At 41.4% G+C, this 16,102-nt stretch overlaps 1 protein-coding gene across 4 annotated transcripts in view; it reads right to left on the bottom strand.

The window, feature by feature from the left end:
- The window catches only part of LOC141476606 (E3 ubiquitin-protein ligase KCMF1-like), a 51,982-nt gene that overhangs the window by 11,750 nt on the left and 24,130 nt on the right, over positions 1 to 16,102 (bottom strand). For 2 of the 4 annotated variants that reach the window (XM_074165364.1, XM_074165367.1), the window contains exons 3-4: positions 5,497 to 5,636; positions 1,758 to 1,859 (exon numbers count right to left, since the gene is read on the bottom strand). In XM_074165364.1, the coding sequence (XP_074021465.1) occupies positions 1,758 to 1,859; positions 5,497 to 5,636 (242 nt within the window). The remainder of the gene's footprint in view (positions 1 to 1,757; positions 1,860 to 5,496; positions 5,637 to 16,102) is intronic. The other 2 variants (XM_074165368.1, XM_074165366.1) reach the window with 1 other exon arrangement.

A 16,102-nucleotide genomic window follows, 5' to 3' on the forward strand; every position in this document is an offset into this window, starting at 1 on the left:
CAAATATATACTGAAAACAACCAAGCTAGAATCATTTACATGGTCAAGACTAAAGTCATGTTTTAAACAGTAAAACAGTTGAAAATTGTTTAAGAAAAACTGGAATTTAAAGAGCTGTCCAGAGTCTCCAGGGATAAAGGTGATATCTTGCAGCATCTGTCATCTCGTCATTGGCCAATCCGGCCCAAACCACAACATGGCTACACAGGATTCTTCACAAGAAATACGTGCAGCCATTTAAAACAGCTTAAGAAAACCCTTCTAACTGCTACACAGAAGACAATATCCTTTCCCAAACTGCTAGCAACTGGGCGGGGAGAAATCTCTCCCCCTTTTTCTTCTTTTTAGTCTTAGCTTTTAGAAGACAAAATAGCACCCAACGTGGAACAGCTAGTCCAGAAAAATTTTCTCTATCAAGTTTTGTGCACTTGGCAACACTGATTGCTAAAGCAACGCTGTACAGAAACTTCCACATACATTTTCTATAATTATTTATAACATGATCCAATTTATAAAGCTTCCCCCCATCACTTTTGTGATGACTGACACTGTCGCCTTACTCAGTAACTGAAGAGATTATTCTGATTTCTCTAGCTCTTATGTAGCTAGTAATAACTTCTAATTGGGAAATGTGTGTTTATCTGACATCACTGATGTGGGAGGGGGAAGAACAGCTCCAGAAGCACGAATTCTAATCCAACACCTCATCCACTTCAATAGGAAGTTAATTTCACTGTGTAATTGGGACTGACAATTTAAATGCTAACAAATTTAAATGTAAATACAGATCACAACCAAAGTGAAACCATTTTCTCTAATGTCGCTAGCAGTAGATATAATGAATTTGTTAGGCCTTTTTTTTTTTTCCTTCTTCTAAGAAGTCTTGAACAAAGAAGCCACTATCAAATTACACTAGGGGAATATTTTTTTAAAATAAGATACAGAAAGATAAATAATTTATAGAGATCTTCTAATGAGAGTTCTGCATGATGGTCTGTACTTCATGGAAGCAAGAGTACCTTCTGAAACGTTGTAGGTATTTGTACAGCAAAAAACAAGCCACATTACTATTCCTAAGACCAAGTAACACAAAAGAAAACTGAACTTAAAGTGCAAAGAAACTGACAGTTTGAGCTCTTCAGTCATCGAGAGTAGTTACATCACTACAATCTGCAGATAACTGAAAGACAGCCCTAATCCCTAGGAAGTCTTCTGATAGCTCTTCTAGTTATAACTTTAAAAAAAGGCAATAAATAACAGACTGAAAACACCCTATTGAAATACAGTGATAAAACTAATCAAACACTTAAAATCACTCAAAGTCCAAAGCATTCTAACAGGTTTGCTTCTGGTGAAATTTACTGCTTTCAGTCTTGTAATTATAGATAATACACTATTACATCTGGATTGCTGCTTTCCCATACACAAAATGGCATCAGAACTAATGACCAAGAAGGGTAAAAACTGCAGTGCTGAAAGAAGCAGCTGGGCATCAAAAACATCTTTAAAAGATTTTGCTATCAGGAATAAAACACTCCCCCACATTGTCAAGTTACACCTAAAGCCCATTAACAGTCTGATAAATATATAATATATAAATATAAAAAATTCAGACCTACAGACCCCCTATAAATAAACATCAATTCTAAAAAGTAAGCAAAACTGATGTAGCCACTTGACTATAGAAGTCAAAACAAGCAGTTACAGCTATCATAAGGAACAGTCTGTCTCTTTTCCCACAACTTCAGAAAGGATATTAAATCTCTAGGAGCTCTGTGTTCCAGTGTAAGATGAGCTGCAAAGTCATCTGTGACATGATTAGGATCCCCTCCAGGTAATGCTGCACATATTGGACAGATCTGAAACAAAGCGGAAAAAAAAACCAAACACAACCAACTTCACACAAATCGCAAAACACAGAATTCAGAGTTGATTGCTTGACATGGACTCTTATACTTTAAATATCACGTTCTAATCCTATATCTAAACATCCACAGGTTTAAAACAGTGTGTTCAAATGAAGCTGTTAATTACAAAGAAAAGTAGGTCTTAAAAAAGATACTGAAATTATGCTTTTAATACTACCATGGAAACAAAAAAGTAAAATGAAATCCAAGAGATGATTAAAAAGCCTTAAGCCAGTTCAGCTCCAATCATCACAGTTGACTCGACAGTTTCTAGATCTGTTCTCTTATTACCACCATTTATACAAGTATACTGGCTTTGGCTGGGATAGAGTTAAATTTCTTCATAGCAGCCCATATAGTGCTATGCTTTGGTTTTGTGTCCAAAAGAGCATCAATAACACACCAACATTTTAGCTACTGCTGAACAGCTCTCACACAGCATCGAGACCTCTTCTGTCTCTCACACTACCACAACAGCAGATAGACTGGGGATATACAAGAAGTTCAGAGGGGACGCAGCTGGGACAGCTGATCCCAATTTGCCAAAGGGATATTCCATACCATATGCCATTGTGCTCAGCAATAAAAAAATACAAGGAAGAAAGAAGGGGGGGGGAGGAAATGTTCAGAGTTATGGTGTTTGTCTTCTTAAGTAACCACTACACTTGGAGCCCTGCTTTCCTGGAGATGGCTGAAAATCTGCCTGCCAATGGGAAGGAGTGAATGAATTCCTTATTTTGCTTTGCTTGCATAGGCAGCTTTTGCTTTCCTCATGAAACTGTCGTTATCTCAACCCACAAGGTTTTGCACTTTTACCCTTCTTATTCTCCTCCCCATCCCACTAGGGGCAGGGGGGAAGTGAGCAAGCAGCTGTGTGGTGCTTAGTTGCCAGCTGGGGTCAAACCACAACCAGCATTTTTGGCACTCAATGCAGGACTCAAAGGGTTTGAGACAATGACCAATTTGATCAGAGCCTATTATAGGGAATATATAATTATTGTAGCTGTTTAACCATTGCTGACCACAATATTAACTTATCTGTTCTTAATATTATTTTATCTGATCTGTGCCATGCTCCCTTTTTTGCTGTACATGTTAAAGACTTTTTGGCTTGAAAAAACACCAGAAGCTGCCCCCATGGCCAACAGAGCCAGTTCCAATCAGCTCCAAGACAGATCTGTCCTGGCCAAAGTTGAGCTAATTTGTGATGGTGGTAGTGCCTCTGAGATAACAAATTTAAGAAAGGGCGAAAAAGCTGCACAGCAGCAGCTATGATAGAGGAGTGAGGAAATGTGAGAAAAACAACCCTGCCTACGCCAAGGTCAGTGAAGGAGGGGAAAGAGGTACTCCAGAAAACAGCAGAGATTCCCCTGCAGCCTGTGGAGAAAGACCATGGTGACAGAGGTTGCCCTCCTGCAGCCCATGGAGGACCACATCAGAGCACATATCCACACTGCAGTCCGTGGAGGACCCCACACCAGAGGATGTAGATGTACCCTGAAGGAAGCTGCAGCCCACAGAGAGGAGCCCATACAGGAGCAGATTTTCTGGCAGGAACTGTGACCCCATGGGGGACGCACACAGAAGCAGTTTATTACTGAAGAACTGCAGCCTGTGGGAAGGACCCATGCTGGAGCAGTTAATGAAGGACTGTATCCCATGGGAGGGACCTCACACTGGAGCAAGAAAAGAGTGTGAGGAGGAAGGAGTGGTAGAGACAACATGTGATGAACTGACCACAACCCCCATTCCCCTGTACTGCTCAGTGAGAGAGAAGGAAGTAGAAGAGATGGGAGTGAAGTTGAGCCTTGGAAGAATGGAGGGGTGGGGGAAAAGTGTTTTTAGATTTGTTCTTCTTTCTCATTCTCCTACTCTGTTTAATGGGCAGTAAATTAAACTAATTTCCTCAAGTCACATCTGTTTTGCCCATGATGGTAATTGCTGAGTAACATCTCCATCCTTATCTCGACTTATGAGCTTTTCGCCATATCTTCTACCCATCCTGTTGCTGGGGAGGGAGGTGAGATAGAGCAGCTTGGTCAGTCTAGTTGCTGCCTTACTAAATACAGAATGTATCCGCTAATTGTGATTAAGTAGCAGAAAACTGATGCCTTCATTCTGAAGCTTGATTCAAGTATGAAATGCAATGGCACTTCTTAGTTTTCTCAGCTGCAATTCTAGAAAACTTCTACCTGAATGCTGTATTTTATGTTAATCACTCCACCCTACTGAAACCTAATAGCAACAGTAACAATCATCATAATGCCAGCCACATCCATCTGCACTTGCCCTCTAATGCTGACCATTATCCTTGATCATTTAACAGAGAAATAATAATTACTGAGTTTTTAGTTCTAAAAATAAATAAATATACGCCAATAGTTCATACATTCTTAGGGAAGAACAGAACACCTTTGAGTCTCAAAACAGGTTGACCAATTTTACCTCCTCTGCTACTCCTTCACATAAGGCCCTTAGCAGGCTCTAAGGAAAGAGATTCTCCTTCTCCCACATAACTTCTCAAAAAGTGAAGAGAGCTTAAAGGTCAGAACAAACAAGTTCAAAATCATGAGTCATTTCTCCACAATTTAAGATTTTAATAATTTTCCTCAAGCATGCACATTTTTATAGGAATCTACAGCAAAAAAGAACTAGACAACAGTTCCCCAAATGTCCTCCTATAATCATATATTCCTCAGGCATAAACAGTATTCACACACAAACATGAATATATTCCCCACTGCTGGAAAGATACCCAAACTTCTTGGTCAAAAATTTAACACACAACCGTTGAATTAGTGAAGTGGGCTTTAAAAATAAATACAAAACATACCCCTGCACCATAAAGGGAAATCTAAAAACAGGGCTACAGACTTTTCTGAAAAGAAAGTCTGAACACTAAGCAGTGCAAGCATGTAGTTTCTCAACATTGTAATGAAGGTTAAGAACAAACCATTTCTAATACTATCAAAATCCAAGTTAGTTATTTTATCATTTACATAGCAGTTACCTCGCATTTCAGAAAAATTTCAGATGATCTGATACAAGCAACAGTAACATCTGGATATAAAAACTTGAGGAGATCAGAATGCTTACTGACAAAACCAAAAGCAAAACAATTGTTCCATTAGTCTATTATACAGTGTATAATTGCTCTACTATACAGTAGTACTGTTGAAATCATCAGGAAAATCAAGTGGTAAAGGGAAACAGCAAGGGCCACTTTTTATAAAGTAAAAATAAATAGCTTTTAAAATATATTGACAAGTGTTTAACCCTCTCTGTAACACCAAGATTTAGTGGTCTGCGTACCAAGGATCCAGCTGCATAACCTTGACTCAGACTGCTGAGAGTGCACTGTGAGAAAGTCTGTAGAGGGGTAAAGGTGGATGTAGGATCGTTGAATTGTGGACTGTTAGTAGCTCAAGGAGTCAAGAAGGAAAACACCAGCATAGTGTGTACGTATGTATGGTATGTATCTTCCTAATCAGCATTTAAATAAACACATATTTCAAGAAAAAATAATACTCATTTTCTGGCAATTTTCATATACTTTCATTGAAAAAAAACAAACGCTGAAGTGGCTTACCACCTCTGTTGATGTTTCTGCATGTTCAGAAGCAACATGTTCTTGAAGAGATGTTTCCGTGTAACCCATCTTTCCACAATAAGGACAAGTAAAGGACTGTGGCTGCTCTACAGAGAAAGCTTCTCCACCATAATACAAATCTGTAGAGAGATGATATTTTAGGAGGGATTATTTTCAAGCAGCATAGCTCCTTATTTATATAACCTCTTTATATATATATGCCTATGCACATATAATCACTGTCAAATTCATTAGTTAATCAAAATAAACATTTTAATTCTGCACAAAGCGCATATGCCAGTATTCTGAAGTTGTTCAATGACTCAACTTCCAAAAGAATAGACAGACAATTTTCACTAGCAAACAACATAACTTTCTAATATTCAGAAAGAGCAAAGTCTAATGGTGCTGCTGAATCATCACTTTTCCCCCCCATCCTTGTTTTTACCATAGGTGAGCCTGTACTACAGATAAGATCACTGTAGATGCACTGTGCTCTCATAGCCATACTCACAGCAAAACTATGTTAAATATTGTAATTTAAAATGCCTCAGTGACACCAGCACTCCATGTGTTGATATTGGTGCCATAGCTGAACCAGCGTTTAACAATAAGGGGAAATTTTAGTGAAGCAAAAGGAGACGTTACTTACCAGTTTAAATACTGCAGCACTTCTTGACTACCAGAGTAGCAGCCTCTCTTAAACTGCTAATTTAGCAATTAACATGAGCCAAACCGATCATGAAAATTTAACAAACCGTGCTAAATTCATACTAAATTGCATCACTCCAGGAAAAGTTCCCTTCACTGCTTGTAGAGGAAGAGCACCAAGATGATGCTTCGGCTCAGAACGCTCTCTAAAAGGGACTTGATGGCATACTAAATCAGATTTCAAGCCTAAGGGTATTTGAAAACTATAGTATTTCCTAAAGAAAATGGCTTTAGGACATCTGATGATCTCAGTGCTTCATTGACCACAGAACTAGCACATTCTTCTCTCTGATTGCAAACCTCCTGGCACTCATTCAGAAAAAACACTAGCATTCCTCAGAAAAAAACCCCAGTATTTCAAGGAGCTGATTCAGAACTAAAAGTAACAATTTACCCTTATAGACCGAGGAGACATATTACTTTAAGAAGGTACACAGAAGACAGAGGAATTTTAACAACACTAATTTACATACAAGTACTACATAAATTGAAATTAACTAAAAATGTTGACATCATACAAGTAATATGCTGATTTCACACTAATATTTGAACTAAAAAGTTGAAGAAACTGAATGCTGACAAGCTTTTTGCCCCCCCCCTTTTTTTTTTTTTTTTGAGGTGGTACTTCAACACCAATATTTAAGCTTCATTATTCAGAACAGTATTACCCTTAAAGCTACTGCATCTTCCATTTTGCTTCACATTTTCTAACTAAAAAGCTTCCCAAGCCCTCTGACTAGGCATCCTGCCAAAAGCATAGAGAAACAACGCATACTACTTTACATCTCCCCCCCTTTGTAAATACTCAGATAAAGACATATAATAATATAACTACATCATTCATATAGACTCTAGCATTTTGTCAAACACCATCTTTTGTCCTGCTTTACTGAATGGAGCAATCCAATCCCAACAATTAGAATTTCTATTCACCTTATTTAGAACTCCAACAGAAACCTCCCTCCTTCAACAGACAGGCAGCACAAGAGCCATGTTTGCTAGAGTAAAATGAAAGTTTCTCAGAGTCTGAAAAAAGTTGCTGATTACTTCCATATAGCACATCAATATTTCAACCTTTTTGAAATATCTCAGCGTATACCCATGTCCAGTAGCAAGAAACAGCATGTTCTCTGCTTTTCTTCATACAAATTCATCTGTTTCCCAGTGTTCAGCTACAGAGCTAAGTAGTGCTTGTTGGGCTAACTACTTGAGAATAAGAAACACTATGCTGGGTCTGACAGAAACGCCATTGCAGGGATTCAGTTAATTCATCCAGCAGTAGCTGGACATTCTGTTGTTGATACCACATACCAAAGCCATGAACACACACAGGTGATGATGCAGATTACAAAGGATTTGATGCCCAGTTGTCAACATCTAACACCGTCAACACAGCTGTCACTACTTGACTTAGCAAGACACACAAGACTAAATGGATCATCTTCTAATAGTTTAAGCCTGGTAAAGCCCCAAGCTGAATTCTAGTCAACCTATCCAGACCTCAGACTCTGTATTTTAAAGCTTAACTTCATGTAAGAAGCTCATGTTTTTGCAAAAGGTAGCTGGAAGGTTTTGATCTTGTACCCTATAAGCACCTGAGCTGAACTTACAACTGGGGACTTAAACAGAAGCAACACAATTATAAGTTCTTAATACAATTTTCCAGGAAAATCACATTACTCACTTTGCCTAGTCTAACCCCTTGAAAATGGCAGGGATAGCAAGGAAACAACATGCTTCCACACAATACAAATCATAAAGCATCCTAACAGCTTAAAATTTTAGAGTTTGTGGCTCACTGCCAGCAATTCTTTTTCAGGAACACCAAAACTAGAAAGTCTACTCTGAACTTCTATCCTGTTCTAGCAAAACATATAATTTCTGAGATATGCACATCACTATTCTTTAAATAGACTTATTGCAATGCTTTCTGTCCTTTGCTATGACGGCATACCAATGTTTGCACCCATTCAGCATTTTAAAGTTTATGTCTAACAAGCATCTTTTTCCCAGCATCACTCTAGGAACTGAAGAACAATACAACTTTCACTGTTCAGAATTCCACCTTCCTCATTCAGAAGAAACACTAGATGGTACATTGACTTACAAAAGTGAGCCAACTAGGCTCATAAACACAAGCACAGGTGAAGCTGGAAGTCACTAGTGCTTCTTATTCATTTCTAACAGTCTCACATGAGTTCCTATACTGGTCCAAGTCTCTGGAAATTCAAGGCCATGACTAAAGCTCCTCCAAGAACCTCTCATTATTATTATTTCACAGCATTTTAAGGCTCCTAAGCACTATAATAATTGACCAGGTGTGGCAGGTTGACCTTGGCTGGCCACCAAGTGCCCACCAAGCCACTCTCACTCTCCCCCTTAACAGCACATGGGGAAGAAATAAGATGGAAAAGCTCGTGGGTTGAGATAAAGACAGGGAGATTGCTTACCAGTTATTGTCATGGGCAAAACAGACTCTTACATGGGGAAAATTAAGTTAAATTAATTGCCAATCAAAAATAGAGTAGGATGGTAAGGAACAAAGACAAAACAAAAAACACATTACCCACCCCCCCCCCAGCCCAACTTCACTCATGATTCTTGTAGCTCCTTCCCCCTAAGCAGCACAGCGGGGTAGGGAATGGGGGGCTGCAGTCAGTTCATAACACTTCATCTCTGCCATAATTCCTGCTCACGCTCTTCCCCTGCTTCAATGTGGGGTCCCCTCCCACAGGATTCAGTCCTTCACCAACTGCTCCAACATAGGTCCTTTTCCACAGGGTACAGTCCTTCAGGAACAGACTGCTGCGGCATAGGTCCCCCATGGGCCACAAATCCTGCCAGAAAAACCTGCTCCTACATAAGCTCTTCTCCACAGGCTGTAGTTCCTGCCAGGAGTCTGCTCCAATGTGTGGTCCTCCACAGGCTGCAGGGGAACCTCTGCTCTGGAGGCCTGGAGTGCTTCATCTCCTGCCTTCTTCACCAATCTTGGTGTCTGCAGGGTTGTTTCTCTCACATTTTTCTCACTCTTCTCTCACAGCTGCTGCACAGTGTTTTTTACTCTTTCTTAAATATGTTATCACAGAGGCACCACTGGCACTGCTGGATTGGCTCAGCTTTGACCAGTGGTGGGTCTGTCTTGGAGCCAGCTGGAACTGACTCTATCCTACATAGAGGCAGCTTCTGGTGTCTTGTCACAGAAGTCACATCTGCAGCCACAGACAGCCTGCCCCCCTCCCCCCGCTACCAAATCCTGGTGTATTGAGTTTACATGGCAAGTATTCTTACAGAGTTATACAACTGCACACTAATTTCATTAGATGTCCAAGCTATCCTTGACACCTAGGAGAATCTACTTGGTTCGTTGCCCCATCACAATCCAGAACTTGAACAAGGTTTCAAGCACAGATTACCACCACGTGTTTCTATATAGAAACAATGCTGCCTACTGGGTAACATGCTGAATGGAAGTAGATACTTAGGTCCTTCCCTTAGGTCCATCTTCATCATCAACTACAGATGGATCTTGAACAATCATTCTTGTGACACATCTTTCTCCCCCCCTCTTTAAGGGGGGGGAAGGGGATATTGACCTCCTCTGAACTTTCAGTTTTGCGATTAAAATAAATAGTCTCCTGCCTCCCTCTTTACCACAAAAACTAAAGTGTTCATCATCTTGCCTACTGTCCACTCCCAAACTTCATCAACTAGTGACAACCACAATGCGTTTATGCCCATTAAAACAGTCTTCACGCGTGCACAACCCTGCATCTCTTATTCAAATCTGACTGAAAGCAATAATTCTGAACTTTGTCAATGGAAAGGTATTCTAGTAGTTATACATCTACCTCCATTAACAGTCTTCCATTCTATGTTTTTACTTCAGGTGTTTCCCTCCCAGTGTTCTTTATTCTTACGTTTCCCACTCATACTTCCATAGACAGCAAATGACATCTCCATCCAGTTCCATCTTCTTTCCATTTAGTTTTATACTGCTGATGTTTCCTTTCAGGATGTTTTCTTTTAACCTTCTTGTACATCTTTGCTTCACAATTTTTAGTTTCACTGGAACAGCTAACCTGACAACTCTGAAACAAGTTTAAACTAACTCCAGCATTAATTATACTTTTTCCTTATCTAGTAAATCCCTCTATGTTCGTCTAAGTCACATAATCTCTTTATTTATAAGATGCCCCTTAAAAAAGTTACTACACTTTCTCTAGGCATCTGATTTTTAACCACACTGTACATACTCTCTTACCTTACATTCCATACAGAACTGTAACACAAGACAAATATTTTCAGAATGAAGTCATAACCCTTCCTAAAACCTAAGCAGAAAGATATTTAAACATTCTTTATTTTACTCTGCTGCATAAATCAACAGGGTGACTTGTACTATGGCGTTCTCTGCCATTAGCCCTTGTTGCGATTCAGAAAACAGTGACATGCTTTCCCCTCATCCTGTTCCAGGTTTAATAAAACAAAAAGTCTTATTGAAGGGCCAAGCTTCAGCATTTTATTCTCCTCTTAGTAACACTGGTTTCTAAGGGAACAGTATTCAAGTATTAAGCCACACTAGAATATATTTTTAATTTTTCTTACTTAAAGAAGCTATAGAAACAGAAGTGTCTCCTATGCTCCATAGAAATGAAACAATTTGGAAGTAGTAATTTTGGATTGGTCCCTCTCCCTACTTCACCACAAAGTTTCCTCCACCTTTCTGGCTTGATTCTTCGTGCAGATTTAAAATAGAATAGACTATTTCAGTTGGAAAGGACCTACAACGATCATCTAGTCCAACTGTTTGACCAATTCAGGGATGACCAAGTTAAAGCATATTATTAAGGGCATTGTTCAAATGCCTCATAAACACTGATAGGCTTGGGGCATTGACTACCTCTCTAGGAAGCCTGTTCCAGTGTTTGACCACCCTCTCGGTAAAGAAATCCTAATGTCCAGTCTAAATCTCCCCTGGCGCAGCTTTGAATCATTCCCACATGTCCTATCACTGGATACCAGGGAGAAGGGATCAGCACCTCCCTCTCTACTTCCCCTCCTCAGGAAGCTATAGAGAGCAATGAGGTCGCCCCTCAGCCTCCTTTTCTCCAAACTAGACAAACCCAGCATCCTTGGCTTTGTTGCCCTCCTCTGGACACATTCAAGTACCTTAACATCCTTCTTAAACTGTGGGGCCCAGAACTGCACATAATACTAAAGGTGAGGCCACACCAATGCTAAATACAACAGGATAATCTCCTCTTTTGACCAACTGGTTATACTGCGTTTGATGTACCCCAGGATACAGTTTGCCCTCTTGGCTGCCAGGGCACACTGCTGACTCATATTGAGCCTGTTGGCGACCAGCACCCCCAGCTCCCTTTCTGCAGGGCTGCTCTCCAACCACTCCTCTCCCAACACTTGTGCCCAGCATTACTCTGTCCCAGATGCAGAATCTGGCATTTGGACTTGTTAAATTTCATCCCATTAATCATTGCCCAATGCTCCAAATCTATCTAGATCCCTCTGCAAGTCCTCTCGTCCCTCAAGAGAGTCAACAGCACTTCCCAGTTGGTATCAAACTTGCATTGCACTACAACCCTTTGAGCCCTGCCATTCAGCCAGTTCTTCACCCAGCACACTGTGAAGTCGCTCATTCCACAGTTGGGCAACTTGTCCAGAAGGATGCTGTGAGGGACAGTATCAAAAGCCTTACTAAAAATCCAGAAAAACTACATCCACTGCCTTCCCTTCATCCACTAGGTGGTTGACCTTATCATAGAAGGAAATCAAATTAGTTTAACAGGACTTTCTCTTTGTGAACCAATGCTGACTGTGCCTGATGATCGCATTATTCTTTAAATGCCTTTCAATAGTACCCAGTATGATCTTCATAATTTTTCCAGAAACTGAGGTTACACTAATAGGTCCGTAGTTTCCTGGGTCTTCCCTCACACCCTTTTTTTGTAAAGTAAAATAACACTGGCTAGCTTCCAGTCAGGCGGCACCTCCCCAGACTCCCAAAACCTTTGGCAGATGTCGAGAGGGGTCTTGCTGTAAGATCCGCTAGCTCCTTCAGTACTCTGGGATGAATCCCATCAGGCCCCATGGACCTGTGAACATTCAGCTGATATAATTGGTCCCTTACAATTTCAGTGTCCACAAATGGAAAGTCACTGCTCCCACATTCATAGCCTCAGACTCAGGGGACTGGGCAGCCCAAGGTCTATCAGTATTATTAAAAACTGAGGCAAAAAATGCACCGAATGCCTCTACTTTTTCTTCATTCCTATATTAGTCAAGTGACCATCTTCATCAAGTATCAGTCCAATGTTTTCTTTAGACCTCCTCTTGCTATTAATTCACTTTTTAAAAGCCCTTCTTGTTGCTTGACACAACACTAGCCAGTTTCAACTCTAATTGAGCTTTGGCCTTTTGTGTCTTCTCTCTGCATAAACAAACTACAGATCTGTACTCTTCCTGTGAAGCCTGGCCTCGCTTCCAGAGGCCATACAATTGCTTTTTCCTCTTGAACTCCACGAGGAGTTCCCTGTTCAGCCAAGCTGGTCTTCTGCCCCATTTGCTTGACTTTCAACACAATGGAATTGGCTGCTCCTGTGCTTTTAAAAGGCAGTTCTTAACTGACCAGCACTCAAGGACTCCTAAGCCCTCAAAAGCAGATTCCCAGGGGACACTGCTAAATAGCTCCCTGAATAGCTTAAAGTTCGCTCTCCTGAAGTCCAGGGCAGCAACTCTGCTGACCTTTTTTCTCATTACACTGAAAATTTTTAAACTCAACCATTTCACAATCACTGTGGCCAAGACAGCCACCTACCATTACATCCCCCACGAGTCCTTCTCTATTCACAAATAGCAAGTCTAGGAAGGCATCTTTCCTAGTTGGTCACTAAGTACTTGTGACAAGTAGTTATCCTCCACAAACTTCAAGAATTCCCAAGACCTGCTCATCACAGCAATACAATATTTCCAGTTCATGTCTGGGAAGTTGAAATCTCTATAAGGACAAGGACTACCAATGCAGAGATTTCTCCTAATTGCCTATAGAATAACTTTATCAGTGCTTGCATCCTGGCCAGGCAATTGATAGTAGACACCCACTACAACACCTGTTTTGTTTCCATCCCCCTAGTCCTTACCCAGAGGCTTTCAACCACAACACCACTATCTAACAATCAAAACTCTCTCGTGTATAGCGTGACGCCTCCACCTTGCCTGCCCAGCCTGTAGCCCTCCATCCCAGCACTCCAACTGTGGGATTCATTGTGAGGACCCGACAGAAAAACAGCATGTCTCAAAGGTGGCTTGCTGCAAGATATCTGCCACCTGTGTACATGATATGACAACAAAGGAGGTACGTCCTTGGTTCTCAAAACAACTATATCTTGTTTACCCCCAAAAAACTCATTTGCCATGCAGGGCACAGCACTGCCCAGGGGGGCTCACACAGCAACTGTGTCAGACAATAATTGGATGAGCACAGGTAACTGTCACATTGATTAGTCAAACTATGAGTTGACAGGGACTATAAATTACCGTTGCCCCCCACTGCAAATGGGACCCCTCACCACCATCGACCCTTGCCATTGTCACAACTTGAGAATCACTGATCAATGGGACGCTGTTGACTCCAGAGGACCATCAGGATGTTGCACGGACCTAACATCTTGTTGGTGGTGACTATTCTTGCTGCACTCCATAATACTGCTTCTCTTTTCCTTCTTTCCTATACCTCTGCCTTTGTTCTATCGCCATCTAGTGTTATTTTCAGGTAACAATAGTAAAACTATAATAAACAGCATCTGACCTTGTTTGTGTCTTAATCGCACCCTCAGAATCATTACGAGCCCCTCACGGACCAATCATCAGACCAGGACCTAACACCCATTCCACCAAGTCTCACTAATACTAATGACATCATAGCTCTGGGAACTGACCAACACTTCTAGTTCATTCTGTTTGTTTCTCATACTGTGTGGATTGGTGTACAAGCATTTCAGATACACTCCTGAGCCCTTGGTGCTCCCAGGAGCAGCATAAGCATTCCCACTAGCATTACCACACTCAGGCAGTGCCATGCCAACCCTTGGCTTACCTACCACAATTCTGTTGGTATCCCCTTCCCCCATAAATTCTAGTTTAAAGCTCTCGATCAGCCCCACCAGCTTACACCCAAAGACCCATTTTCCCCACAGGGACAGGTGCATCCCATCAGGCCCCAGCATACTTTGTGCCTCGAAGGCTCTTCTATGGTTTAAAAACCCACAGTTTTGGCACAGGCTCCAGTCCTGAAGCCAGGTATTGATATCCAGGGCTTACCTGTTTCTTCCAAAGTCTCCCCCCATTACTGGGAAGATTGAGGAAAATACTACCTGAGCTTCCAAGATTTTTAGCATTCTTCCCAGGGCCCTGAAGTCTTTCAGTTGACCTCAGGCTTTTTGTTGTGACATCATTTGCACCCATGTGAAAGACCAGGAATGGATAGTACTCTGATGGTTGAACTAGGCTCTTCAGACTTGTAGTGACATTCCTAATTTGGGCCCCAGGGAGGCAGCAAGCTTCCCTGAAAAGAGGGTCCAGTCTGCAAACGGGTACTTCCATTCCACACAGGAGGGAATCACCAATGACCATAACTTGCCATTGTTTCTTCTCGGCACTGGTCTTAATGCAGGTTTTGTTGCGAGGGGTTGGTCTCTCTGATCTTCTCAAGACTGCTTGTGCAGGTTCCTCCTCCTTCTCATTATGCTCTTCATCTATTACCCTTACAGAACAGGTATGAGGGCCTGGGTGTATCTTAGAGGGTAAGGAGGGGTTTTCTCTTACCACTCCATGTCATAACCTTCTTCCGCTCCTCCTTATCACTTGTGACACTGCCTTCCTCCTGGCACAAAGCAGATCCAGGACCTGCCTCTGTAACGGCCACAGAGTTGGCTTCTATGCATCACAGATGCCAGAGTACGGCTCCATTGATCAATCTCCTCCTCAGACTCTCAAATACCCCTCAGTCTGCTCACCTCCTCCTGCAGCTCAGCCACCAAGCAGAGCAGTTCATCAATCTGGTCACACCTCCCACAGGCTTGCTTGCAATTACTTTCCACTTCTAGGAATATCCCTTCACACATCCCACAGCCAGAAACCTGGGTGGTCACATGCTTAAACAGGAGCTCTGTGCGGCCACACTGGTTTTACCAGGTACCAGAAGCTCAGGAGAAGCAAAGAACACTGCTTTTTGCTGGGTGGTCACCATGCACCTGCCTGCTGGGAATATATATGCTTGTCCATTGCAATCAGCTGGGCTGATTGTTTTTGCCTGCTGAAGTCTCCCATGCTGCCAGGTGCAGGCTCCACCCCTTGCTGTCTCTTCCAATCAGCAGGTTCAGGGTCAGTTGCTTGGGGAACGCCCCCTGTTCAGACAAGCCTTTACTTGTCCACTTGTATCCCTCATGGGGTTTTTAAAATTATGTAACACACCCTAATCCAAAGGTATATTTACTTAGAGGCTTTCAAAGAAAAGTATTGAGGTTTCCAGGAAACAAAGTGTTTTCTAGATGCACAGAACATTCACGAGATTGGTTGTAAGTCATTTATCTTCTTAAAAATCCTCCCAATAAATTTTCCCATTGTATTAACATTCAGTGCTAACAGTCTGAAGGTAACTAATGGCTCCATAGCAAGCATACATCAGTCCTCTTTTCCCTATGAATCATGTACCCTTAATGTTTTATGATGCTGCTGCCATTTAACCCTATATGTAATATACAAGAATAACTGTCATCGGGGACAAATAAGTTTGAACCATATATCTCAAATAGCGACTAGAACAAATATTTTTACCTCATGAGTAAGCAAAAAAGTGAAGCCCAAGAAGAACTATCAA

This window comes from Numenius arquata, chromosome W (assembly GCF_964106895.1).
Source record: "Numenius arquata chromosome W, bNumArq3.hap1.1, whole genome shotgun sequence".
NCBI classification, from domain to species: domain Eukaryota; kingdom Metazoa; phylum Chordata; class Aves; order Charadriiformes; family Scolopacidae; genus Numenius; species Numenius arquata.